A 13052-nucleotide genomic window follows, 5' to 3' on the forward strand; every position below is an offset into this window, starting at 1 on the left:
TAATCATGTCTATATGAACCTAGTTCTTTATGGTTAAAAAGCTGTCATATTTAATATTTTAAAAACTACATCCTTTCTTCATCCTCGCTTAATGAAAAGTTGTTCACTGTCTTGGAATCTCGTTGGGGAAGGGGATCTGCAGGAGTACTCCAGAGCATTTAACATTGCAGGTCACCGTCCTCTCTCTCTTAATGCAGCTGTCAGCCACTGGGGCTTGCAGATTCTTCTTATTTGGTATGCTCTCTGGTTAGTACTAAACTGCGTGAGAGTGGTTTAGTAAGAAGGCAGTAAAATGCTTGACTCCTCTGATCTGTACTCTACTATCTCTGCCTTGCAAGTATCCATTCCCTTGGGAACTAAAAAAACATCTGAACAGAGGAAGAAATAGCATCAGAGCCAGAAAACCTTCAGCTCATACCCAGCAGGCTGCTTCTCTGCCAGGGCAGGGTCTTTCCTTCATGTTCCTTTTTCTGTTGTTTGTTTTTAATTTAGTTCTCAACAACTCATGCAGTAATCTCCCACCTTCCATGCGGTCACTGATATTTTCAGCCTATCCCCTTGTCCTCATGAGTTACTGCTTACTGAAGCCAGACAGATTTAGCTCTTCTCATCTTTCCTGGTGAGTCAGTGCCTCTGGCTCCTGAACTCCTGTGTCTCTTATGTGCTATGTAAGTACCCTCTCTTTTGTTGAGGTGTTCCTGGAAAAAGGACACACAGAGTTGAATGTGATGTCTGTGTAAAGATGTTTCTAATGGTGGGTGTGAGGGGCTTTCTTCGGGGCTTAGGAAGAAGCACAGACCTTAGTGAGACATGGTGATCCTTTCACTGGTATTTTCCTAGGTCCTTGAAATCTGTAGTTTAGGATTTCTGGACTGTTATACCATTGTACTAGACACAGTGGAGCTGCTGTCTATGAAATTGTCTGATCTCTCCAATCCCTTCTATACATTTTAGTTCCACAGTATTTAGTGGTAATAAATTATGTCATTTACTTGTGCTTTATATTAAAGAGCATTTTTTTAAGCCTGCTGCTGAAAATTTGATTGGATATCCCTAATTCCTTTGTTGCTACAAACATGGATTAATCATTTCCTATAAAGCTATTAATGGCATGAAAAGATAAAAAGATGTCTATCCCTCCCCCTTCCATATTTGAAGGCTCCTATTTGGAGCTCGTATGGAACTCATTAATAGTTCCGTATGAGGACCTCCATATATTTTTACTATCAGTGATTTGGAATAAGATCAGGCCTGATGTGCTTCTCAGCAGAACCCTATTTCTTGCTTCTTCACTGAAGACTAGTATTTGACCTCTGCTAGTTCTTAGTTTGTATAATATATACCTAAAATCAGCATCATATGATGTCAGTAAGAATGTCCTGTGATAACAAGTTTCATGTTTTACAAAAGTCTGCTTATTAAATCTTTACTATTACTTTAGCAGCCAAGTTTGGGGTCTTATCAAAGAATGAAATAGAGGTGTGTTTGTTCAGCTGCTTGGCATGAGTGCTATTTCAGTGTGCCTGCTATGCATGTTCTTTGGTTACTTTTCTGGAATTGGTCCTAGGATGACGAGCTGATAGTTAGAGGCATCATCCTGTGTAATCTCTTAGTCTAACAGCACAATGTAAATGCTATTTCAGGGTATCAAGATTCCAGAATTTTATAAATGCTCTATAAGCATATCAGATCTCAGTCAGTTACAGGGATCTTGGGTACATGTTATCCAGTCCTTTTGACTTCTAAAATTGTCAAAATTTTAAATAAAAAAAAAAATTCCTTATTGATGATATTAAATGGATTCTTCAGCTGCTGTTGGAGTGGTGTGATTCGTCATCTTCATGTGGTGCGTGTACATCTTCATGCTTCTGTCCAAATACGAATCAGAAGTATTTATCGCACGTTTGTGTTTTCTGTGTTACTGTTGACAATCCAGTCTCATTTAAAGCTTAAAGTGATGTAAATGTGGGGCTTAGACACTTACATGCCTCCAGATGTATAGCCAGTTATAAAAAGATGCATGTGCATCCAGAAACTAGCTGCCTTCTGGAAATAAAGGCCTTAAACCCCCACTCCCTTGGGTATGTCTGGAGGAACAACTTGGTCTTTCAGCAGGTTCTGAAGTACAACAGCTCCATGCTTTGGCAGTTGAATCCCGTGAATCTCTAGTTTGCTGCCTCTGTGGCTGCTGTGCCCCTGCCAAGAGCAAGTTGCAGAAATCCCTAGCTGGCAGTTGCAAAGCACAACACTGAATACTGTTTCAAGTCCGTTGGGCAATACTCAGATATTCCTGGTGGCTACTGAAAGTAAGCCTGTACAAGGGTGCACCATTTCTAGTTTCTCCAGGGTGGTATACATTTACTCACTGCAAGTTGGAAGATCTCACAGGATCAAGTGAATCTGTTAAAAGATAGCTGTAATCAAAATGTGAAAAATAGGTTGAGATCAAATCAGTCCGTGTGTGAGTGTGTTCCCTGGAGATGTACAGACAGAAATGCAGGTGGGATAGAGGAGAGGGGAGGGAGATACAGCTGCTTCCTTGGCTTGTGCTTTGGTGCAATTAATGGCAAATGGATTTCCCCCTAGTCTCCAGTGGGAGCTGAGCGAGATGACAGCTCTAGCCTGAAGTGGCAGCTTTTTCAATTTTCCCCCTTTTCTCCTTCCCCAGTAGCACTTTCTGTGGGAGGCATGGATGCTTGTCTGTCTGGGAGGAACTAGGAAGAAACCCTGGATATGTTGCCCACTTCATGAAAGTTTACCCTTTCTGCAAAGGAAGGAGACAGAATCAGTTGAGCATCATGTTTCTAGGTGGAGAGTATCATAGAATCTTTGGGTTGGAAAGGACCTTTAAAGCTCATCTAGTCCAACCCCCCTGCAATGAGCAGATACATCTTCAACTAGAGCAAGTTGCTTAGAGCTCGGTTCAACCTGTAATGTTTCCAGGCATGGGGCATCTACCACCTCTCTTGGCAACCCGGGCCAGGGTTTCACACCCTCATTGTGAAAAATGTCTTCCTTTGATCTAGTCTAAATCTCCCCTCTTTTAGTTTAAAACTGTTAACCCCTTGTCAGCAAAAGGCCCTGCTGAAAAGTCTGTCCCCATCTTTCGTATAGGCCCCCTTTAAGTACTGGAAGGCTGCAGTAAGGTCTCCCCGGACCCTTTTCTTCTCCAGGCTGAACAATCCCAACTATCTCAGCCTGTCCTCACAGCAGAGCTGTTCCAGCCCTCTGAGCATTTCTGTGGCCTCCTCTGGACCCACTCCAACAGCTCCATGTCTTTCTGGTGCTGAGGCTTCAGAGCCGGACACGGTACTCCAGGTAGGGTCTCACCAGAGCGGAGCAGAGGGGCAGAATCCCCTCCCTTGACCTGTTGCCCATGCTGCTTTGGGTGCAGCCCAGAATACTGTTGGCCTTCTGGTCTGCGAGTGCACATTGCTGGCTTACATCCAGCTTTTCATCCCCCAGTACCCCCAAGTCCTCCTCCATGGGGCTGCTCTCCATCCCTTCATCCCTCAGCCTGTATTGATACTGAGGGTTGCACCGACCCAGGTGCAGGACCCTGCACTTGCCCTTTTTGAAGCTCATGAGGTTCACATGGGCCCATTCCTCAAGCTTGGCCCAGTCCCTCTGGATGGCATCCCATCCCTCAGGCGTGTTGACCGTACCACTCAGCTTGGTGTCATCTGCAAACTTGCTGAGGGTGCACGTGATCCCACTGTCTGTGTCATTGGTGAAGATATTAAAGAGTACTGGTCCCAGTACGGACCCCTGAGGGACACCTTTTGTCACCACCCTCCATCTGGACACTGAGCTGTTGACCACCACCCTCTGGATGTGACCATGCAACTCATCCCATCATCTCAGGATACCTGTCCCTGCTTCCACTGCCTGTGCATTTTCTTCTTGCCCTTTTAGTTTGCCCAGCAGGTTTCCACTCAGCCATGCTGATCTCTTGCCTTCCTTACCTGATTTCTTACACCTGGGGATCGAGAGCTCTTGTGGTATATGGAAAGCCTCCTTGAAGTTCTGCCAGCTCTGTTCTGCTGCCTTGTCCGTGAGGGCAGTTTCTCAGGGGGTCCTATTGACCAACTCCCTGAAGAGCTGGAAGTTTGCTTTCCTAAATGTCGGGGTCCTGACTTTATTATTTACCTGCCCCATATCCTTCAGGACTGTGATCTCCACCAGTGCATGATCACTGCAGCCCAGGCTGCCTTCAATCTTGATGTCACCAATTAGCTTATGTGCGTTGGTGACCAACAGCTCCAGTACAGCATCCCCTTTGGTAGGGCTGTCTATTACCTGGCACAGGAAGTTATCCTCCATGCACTCCAAGGAGTCTCCTGGATTGCCCACCGCTTGCCGTGCTACTTTTCCAGCAGCTGTTGGTGTGTTTGAAGTCCTCCAGCAGGACGAGAGCCTGCGACCACGATGTCTCCTGTAGCTGGAGTGAAAAGGCTTCGTCCATAGACTCCCCTTGTTTGGGCAGCCTGTAACCACAAGATTCCCTTTGTTGCCTCGGTCCCTGATTCTTAGCCATAAGCTTTTGACCTGCTTATGGCCATTCCCCAGAGACAGCTTTTTGCACTCTATCCATTTCTCGATGTAGAGGGCAACACCTCCGCCCTTCGGTCCTCACCTGTCCTTCTGAATGGCTTGTAGCCATCAATAGCCACAATCTAGTTGTGGGATTTGTCCCACCAAGTTTCAGGAATGGCGACCAGGTCATAGCTTTCCAGCAGCACGGTGACTTCCAGCTCCTCCTGTTTGTTGCCCAAGCTGTGTGCACCGGTTTAGAGGCACTTCAGCTGGGCTGTTGGCCTTATCACCCTCTTAGAGGAACCTCCTTTAGTTCCTCTGAGGTCTTTCTCTGGTGCAACAAGCTGAGTGGCCTCGCTAGCACACCGTCCTTCTAACCTTGGTATGTCATCCCACAACTTTCTGAGGTCTTTCTCTGGTGTAACAAGCTGAGTGGCCTCGCTAGCACACCGTCCTTCTAACCTTGGTATGTCATCCCACAACTTACCATGGGTAAGCCTGATGATATCCTCTCCCCTTTGAGTCATCCCTCAACTCTCTCATCCTTTCTTCATAGGAGAGGTGTTCCAGCCCTCTGATAATTTTTGTGGCTCTCCTCTGAACCCGCTCAAACAGGTCCATGTCTTTCCTGCGCTGAGGGCACAGGAAACGTGCCTGTGTTGCATCTGAGACGAGCTATTGCTGGGCGGCAGGTGGATCCCTGGTTTTAGGGGGAAAAAAATGCAGGAAGAGAAAAATACCCAGGAAAGTCACTGACAAGAGTGATTGCAGGGGTGGAAGCTGTGCTGTCCCTGCTGTTAGGGCAGCTGTTTGCTGTGTTTCCAGGCTATCAGTCTAGACATCATGGAAACTCAAGGCAGCTCTGAAGCAGCCTTTGAGACAGATGAGCTTTTGGGGAGAAATAACTTACTGGTTTAGTGCAAAAAGCAGTGTCTGGCTTTAATGTGAAATATTGAATAAAAAACTGAAAAGCCATTATAGGCTACTGGATCCAGTTCCTTCTTTCTCGGGTTCATATTCATGTCAATCATTCTTTTCATAGACTTCAAACAAACATTCACTAGTTCAGTTTCTTACCACACTGTTTTTATGGGACAACTAATTTGCCTTGGGAGTTTGAAATCTTTCCAGCCTAAATATATTTATGTCCAATTTAAGCCCATTTGCTGTTGTTCTAGCAGTGTCTTTAGCCTTGATTAGGACTGGTTCCCCCTTGATGTTTTTGGGTGTATGCTGAGAGACGTAAGGTTCTTAACGCTCAGTCCAGTTGGCTTTTCTGGCGAATTTCCCCATATTTTCAGTCTGGTGTCTATGAATTTGTGAAATACATGGGTTTTGTTGTTTATCTTTCAGTTAGTTTACACAATCAACTTACTGCGCAACTGGAAGTGACTTTCTGTAACCAGTGACATTGTATATTCCTTGTTCATTGTCAAAAATAGCAATCCTGTCCTGTTGATTCAGGCACTGAGCAAAACCATCAGCTATCTTGGATACCTGGATGCTGTTATTAGAATACTCTCTAGTCCTTGTCTGGAGACCTAGTTTTCCATTTTCTTTAGAAGTTTTTTGTGTTGAATATAGATATAAGTCTTTAGAGCATTATTAAAATCCAGTGAGACTGGAAGAAAAAAGAAAGGTATTTGTAATAAAAGCCTAATAGACTTCTTCACACAACAAACATTAGTCTAATCTATACCTAGTTTTAACATGCAGTGCTATCTCATGACTACCACATTTCTCTGTCTTACCTGAATAATCCTTGTCTTTCAATACTTGGATTTTGCTCAGCCTCTAGGTTTTGCACCAGAGACAATGTCCTTATGTCTAGAGTCAGGGGTTTCCTTATGAAGATCCCAGCAGTTTTCTGCTACACTGTTGACTGCGCACCAAAGGAAATGGCAAGGAACCTCATTTTAGTTCTGCATTTCCTGTGGTGTGTTTTTGCTTTTTTTTTTTTAAACTTAGCAGAATGGGAACACTCACAGGCTGTTGCTTTTAGAAAGTGAAGGATTTGAAGGGAGAGGTTAAGGAAAGCAAGTCTTCTGCTTCTTTTGCTGCCCGCACTGTGGCCTGACCTAGGCCAAACGGACCTGATGTTGAAGCTAGACACCTCTGCAGCAGCCGCTCTCTGTTCTGGACTTTTTTTTCCAGAGTAGTGACATCTGGAGGACAGCAAATTTGGTTTTCTCCATGAGTCTATGTACATTTCTGTCACCTTACCAGGTCCTTGGTCCTTGGCCCTGACAGATCCCTGACAGAGTCCTGTCTATCCCATTCCTTTCCCTGTATCCTACCACATGCTCCCTATCTTCCTTCTCATGAGTGGGGCAACGTGAACAGTTTATGCTGGTGTCCTGAATATAAGCAATATCAGTTCAAGTTTGACCAAATGTTTTGCTATTGGAAGTGGGCATAATTTGGTATATAGAGGTGGGAGATAGGAAGGAGAAGAGACTTCTGGGTTGCATAGCTACAGTCCTGAGCCTGCCTCTGCAGAGGGCAGGAGAGGAAGGAGCCAGCTGGGCAAAGCAGATGGCTTTTCTGGAATCATGCACTGATTTCCATCAACAGAGCAAAGCCAAGTATTTGTCCAGGGTATTCTGGAAGAGGTGCCATTCTTGTTACTGCATGTTACATTGGAGTGACTCTTAATGTCCCAGTAGTTGTTTGAAATTACACCCCAAAGGGAGCCATGTGGTAGAACTGGCTGTGATGTGATCCCTGTTTCTTTATGCAGTCCCATCTCTCTGCCGCTCAGTTTACTTTGTGGTGGACATCTCGTTCTGATGTGTTCATTGCAGGCAAACTGACTCTTGGTCTTGAGATGTGGTTCAGGACTCAACTGTGAAAAAGGATTTGTTTGTTTAAATGTATTGTGACTTTGGTGCCTTTGAGGCATGGACAGCACAGCTTACACAAATATGTGAGCAGATACATGCAGATGAAGTTTATACTCCTGTGCTTATTCTTTAAGTAGTCATCCCTTGCTCTTCAAGATGTTTTGGGCATTCTGGCTTGCACTGACCTGTAACCTGTGTCCATTCTGCTTCCAGCTGACATTGACTATCGTGCGGCAGACAGGGGGGCTGGGCATCAGCATCGCAGGGGGCAAGGGCTCCACCCCCTATAAGGGTGATGACGAGGTAAGACGCTGGACTGTATAACTATTGAAGCACCCACTTTCAGGGGCTAGTTCTCTGTAGGTGGAGGTTGATGTCTGTATGTGCTTTGTGGCTGGGTTGAGCTCTCAGAGCAAGGTGGGAGAAGCCCTCGACCCACCCTGAAGCAGGAGGCTGGCAGGGCTGAGCAGGCTCTTGCCTCTGGAGCACAACTTATTGTACCTTCCTGCTACCGACCGCAGAGAGCAGCAATGAGAACAGCTGTTTCTTTCCTATCTGTGTCCTCATGTCACAGTGTATGGGGTTGTCTTCCACGCATGTGTTGGCATCAGCTGCATCATATTCTTGTCCCACTGGAAAAGGATTAAAGTGTCATTGCCTTTTCTCCTTTGTCATCTGTGGGGTAGCCCTGCAATGGGATTTCTTTCCCCTTTCTACCAACTCCTGAATGGGGTGATGTTGCTCTCCTGTCCCCGCATCCGGGTTATGGGATTGGCGAGAGATTTCCCCTTTGCCTTAAGTTGAACGGGGTGGAGTGGTCTCTCTTCAGAGGATTGAAGAATGGGCTCCACCTCTTCTAATAAGTAGTTTTGTTTCCAGGGCATCTTTATTTCCCGTGTGTCAGAAGAGGGTCCTGCAGCTCGTGCAGGTGTTCGTGTTGGGGACAAGCTTCTGGAGGTAAGAACCTAGCTACTGTGAAGAAGTAAACAATTCTAATGACTTGAGAGTGGAGGGAGAAGTATGGATTGTGGTATTTATTTGCATTGTGCTAGTTTGTAGGCCACATTAAGCATCAGGAGCTATGCAAGAGCAAAAGTTAGTTCAGTTGGTTCAGTTGGTTGTTTAATTAACATTGCCATTAATCTTTTGCTCCTTTATAATGACAGAAATTGCTCGTGCATTCACTGTCCCCCCAACTCTGAAGTGGTGTGTAACCCAGGTAGGAAGAAATACTCAGCAGTGTGTGCCCGCGTCCCCAACAGGCCGACCACCTGGCTGCTAAACATTTGCTTTGCTGTGTGGGGCAGAAGTAGACCTTCTAAGATAACTTCTTAGCTAGGGAGCCGGCCACATGCCATGCTTGCCTGTCTTCAAATTATTTAAAAACATGCTTAATCATACAGGATTGAGATGCACTTGAGGAAGGATTGATTGCATTATGGAGGGAATAGGTATCACTACAGTGCTGGAGAGAGATCAGAGGAGTAAATGATCTGTATTTTGGGCACTGGCCTGTGTTTGTGTGATCTGGTATGGTGTCTCTAGGTATCTCATTGCGCTCCCACTCACTGCAGCCTACATATTAGCAGTGGAGACCTGGGCATTTGCCTGAGTAGATGTTCCAGTCTTTCTCATCACTTACCTGGCATTGACCATGGTAGAAGTCAAATAAAGTGCTATATGATTCTGTAATTAGAAGTTTTTATACTGCTTCATGAGAAAAACTTGATTCTGGAGTTTCAGAAGTTACCTTTGTCGTGGTTTAGCCCCAGCTGGCAACTAAGCACCACGCAGCCGCTCACTCCCTCCCCCTCCCCCAGTGGGACGGGGGAAAGAATTAGAAAAAAAAACTCGTGGGTTGAGATAAAAACAGTTTAATAGGACAGAAAGAGAGAAAGAAACAACAATGATAGCAACAATAATAATACCAACAAAGGAATGTACAAGAACAAGTGATGCCCAATACAGCAATTGCTAACCAGCCGGCGATCGACAGCCCGTCCCCGAGCAGTGATTTCCGCCCCCCGGCTAACTCCAGTTTACGTACTGGGCATGACGTCGTATAGTATGGGATATCTCTTTGGCCAGCCTGGGTCAGCTGTCCTGGCCGTGTCCCCTCCCAGCTCCCCGGGCACCCCCAGCCTTCTTGCTAGCAGGCCAGCACGAGAAACTGGACTGTCCTTGAGCACGTTATCAACAGTTCTTATCCCAAATCCAAAACATAGTCTCACACTAGCTTCTGTGAAGAAAACCAGCTCTATCCTGGCTGAAACCAGGACAACCTTGTTCACTTCTGCAGTTATCATAGCATTGTCTTGATAATTCCATGAAGTTTAAGTCCAAAAAGGAATATGTGCTTTAGCTAGCCTGGTCTCTTGTATGTTTTAGGGCCTTAAGTGTCACCAGACTTCCTTGTGCTGCATGCATCGTACTGCATTTTGCTGCAGCATGATTTCCAAAATCAGAACTTGAAGATACTGGGAGATGAATAATTACTCCCTTTCACAACAGCTAAATTCATGGCACCCTACTATTTCATGTAAAGTAGATCCCTCTTCAGTTACAGCTTTAGGAAAAGACTATTTTTTTCACTTCTGATTTACTTCCCATGATGCCCGTTCATCTATGCCTCCTGCAAAAGTGGATGTACCCTCACAACATAACTTAGAGATTTCCTTCTAAAAGACTGTGTTATATCCACAAGTAAGACATGGCTGGGGCACATCAGACTTGGGTTCCTTTCTCATTGGCTATGAATTGTAAGGAATACCTCTTTACCCCTAGAGTAGGGGTACAGAGCATGGCTCAGTAATGAAGGCCATGATAGGAAAAAACCCTAAATGCCATGAAGTGGAGGAAATAGATTTGAATATCTGGTTTTCAGGCTGAGTACAGTCTTTCCTGTAAGTGTATGTGTTGTGGTTTAGCCCCAGCTGGCAACCAAGCACCACGCAGCCACTCACTCACTCCCCCACAGTGGGATGGGGGAGAGAATCGGACGAGTAAAAGTGAGAAAACTCATGGTTTGAGATAAAGACAGTTTAATAGGTAAAGCAAAAGCTGCACACGCAAGCAAAGCAAAACAAGGAATTCATTCCCCACTCCCCACGGGCAGGCAGGTGTTCTCCAGGGAAGCAGGGCTCCATTATGCGTAATGGTTTCTTGGGAAGACAGACGCCATCACTCCGAACGTCCCTCCACCCCCTCCTTCTTCTTCGTCCCAGCTTTATATACTGAGCATGATGTCATATGGTAAGGAATATCTCTTTGATCAGCCTGGGTCAGCTGTCCTGGCTGTGTCCCCTCCCAGCTTCCCGTGCACCCCCAGCCTTCTTGCTGGCAGACTATCACGAGAAGCTGGACTGTCCTTGACTACTTAGCAACAACTCAAAACATCAGCACATTATCTACATTTTCTCATCCCAAATCCAAAACATAGCCTTACACTAGCTTCTATGAAGAAAATTAATTCTATCCTGGCTGAAACCAGGACAGTATGTTAATATGAAATGAGGTAGCTTCTACAAAAAGAAGATTCTTCAACTTCGTGGGCCCACACTTTTCATTTCCTCAGTCTTCTGATGTGGTAGGACTCTTTTTCTGAAATCAGAGAAGCAAGGAGCTAATTGGGTTGCTTCCTTGAGAGCTGCAGAACCTGATGTCCTCTCTGCAAGTACTTTACTACATTTGCATGGAGTGGAAGGAAAAGAGTGTTTCAGGGTATGAGGAGTTAGATGTCCTTCTTGAAGGTGAACAAGAAGTTGTGTCGACCTGAGTTGTATTGAGATTTGTTAGGGGAGATAGTTCTGGGTGGGTGATTATCTGTCTGGGAGTTTGTTGCCTGCAGGGATGATACAGGCGACAGGGAAGTTGGAGCTCCCTGTGGGGGAGAATTCCTTTGAAAGGGCCTTTACTGTCCTTGGCAGGGGCTGTCCTGGCCTGGGACAGGCAATACGTGTTGTGGGAGCCTCCTGTGCCACTTGGTGGGCAGCAGGCGAGGTCTGGGTACCCCTGTGGGAACAAGATGTTGACCCAGCTCTGCAGGGGTTGAGCTGTGCTTCTGCTGGGCAGCAGTTGCTAAGACTGTCTGGGCAGCTGTTGGAAGAACTTCCCACAGAGGTAAGGGTTGTGCTTGGCTCGCTCTGTCCCCAGGTGAATGGTGTGTCCCTGCACTGTGCTGAGCATCATGTGGCAGTGGAAGCTCTGCGTGGGTCGGGAAGCTCTGTCTCGATGACAGTTCTGCGAGAGCGGATGGTGGAGCCAGAGAACGCCATCACTGTCACACCGCTACGCCCTGAGGATGACTACAGCCCTCGTGAGAGGCGAGGTGGTCTACGTTTCCCAGAGCGACCTGAGGGGGCACCTCCCACGGAGAGATATTCCACTTGCCTCGTGCGCAATGAGAAGGGTCTGGGCTTCAGCATTGCTGGTGGCAAAGGCTCCACACCCTACCGGGCTGGTGACACGGTCAGTCATGATTCCCTGGGAAAGAAGGTGCTTGATCCCCGAATCTCAGCACTACTTGTGAGAGCAGCACGGGGTCTTCCTCACCCATGGACACGCAGCAGAGCAGCATGGCCCTGGGCTGATGGGCCAGGCAGTCTCTGAGAGCCAGAAAGTACTCTTTAAGTCAGGGAAGGAGAGAAGTTCAGAGGGAGGTGGGGCTGGGGCTCATAATCCCTGCCAATGACATTTAATCTTGCTGCTGTCCTCTTGACATATATTCTGGGCTCTCGGCCACATGAAGGCTTTGCTGCCGCTGGAGGTTTTGCAGGTGGCTCTAGAAGCAGAAGAGGGTTTGTGTGGTGTGAGGAACAAATGGGAAGTGCCAGGGCAGGGGAGGGGTCTGTGAAGGGGAAAGGGCTGAGACTTGTCTGGGGTCCAGGAACGATTCTGGAAAGCCAGACCCTGGTAAGGGGAAGCACAGGCTGCTCTGACTCTTCTGACTGTGTTTCAGGGGATCTTTATCTCACGGATTGCAGAGGGTGGTGCAGCCCATCGGGACGGGATCCTGCACGTAGGAGATCGGGTCATCTCGGTGAGTGTGGGTGTGCAGGGAAGGGGTCTGACTCAGCTCCCTGCCCTTCCTCATACAGGGACTGTTTTTCTGTCGTTGAATCTGGATTTTGAGGGTCCTTTTTTCAGCTCCTGAGCCTTCTGGGAGAGCACTTAATCTTCGTCGTTCTGCCCCTGCCTGTGACTGGTGGTGGGTGCAGTTAATGCCTCCCCTTTCCCCAAGCATTGCGTGAGAGCACTTTCCCACAGGAGCAGCATGTGGCAGTCCGGGCTGTACTGGAGAGAGATGATAATGACAGGATTGCCGTAGCCTGATGTCCCTCCAGAGCCTTGTAGGACAGCCTCAGAGGGCTCTGCCACAGCATGGCGTGTGGGGAAGGAAGCCCTTTGGGGCATAGCTGACCAGCTCCCTGTAGAGAGCAGGGTGGCAGGGGTCAGTGTAGGCTGAAGCAGAGAGACGCTGCCTGAAGGTGGTATAGGGCTGGGCAGGGTGTACCGCAGTGCTTCCCCCTGCTTTCATTGAAACTCTGGCTCCAGTTTACCTTCCTGTTTATGCCAGTGGTATGGATTTCACTGCTGCTTCTAACCTCAAGTCTCTCTGCCTAATGTGTCACTTGCTCCCCTTCCTGCGGGGAGAGTCTGCTGAGTCTCCTGACC

General features: G+C 47.1%; 1 protein-coding gene across 1 annotated transcript in view; it reads left to right on the forward strand.

Moving 5' to 3' along the window:
• Positions 1–13052, forward strand: part of SCRIB (scribbled planar cell polarity protein) — a gene marked incomplete at both ends in the record, with an annotated part of 66018 nt that overhangs the window by 21195 nt on the left and 31771 nt on the right. The window contains 4 exons of the mRNA XM_010286699.1: positions 7593–7682; positions 8259–8336; positions 11532–11846; positions 12337–12417. Of these exons, the coding sequence (XP_010285001.1) occupies positions 7593–7682; positions 8259–8336; positions 11532–11846; positions 12337–12417 (564 nt within the window). The remainder of the gene's footprint in view (positions 1–7592; positions 7683–8258; positions 8337–11531; positions 11847–12336; positions 12418–13052) is intronic.

The sequence above is a fragment of the Phaethon lepturus genome, unplaced genomic scaffold (genome assembly GCF_000687285.1).
Source record: "Phaethon lepturus isolate BGI_N335 unplaced genomic scaffold, ASM68728v1 scaffold1945, whole genome shotgun sequence".
NCBI classification, from domain to species: Eukaryota; Metazoa; Chordata; class Aves; order Phaethontiformes; family Phaethontidae; genus Phaethon; species Phaethon lepturus.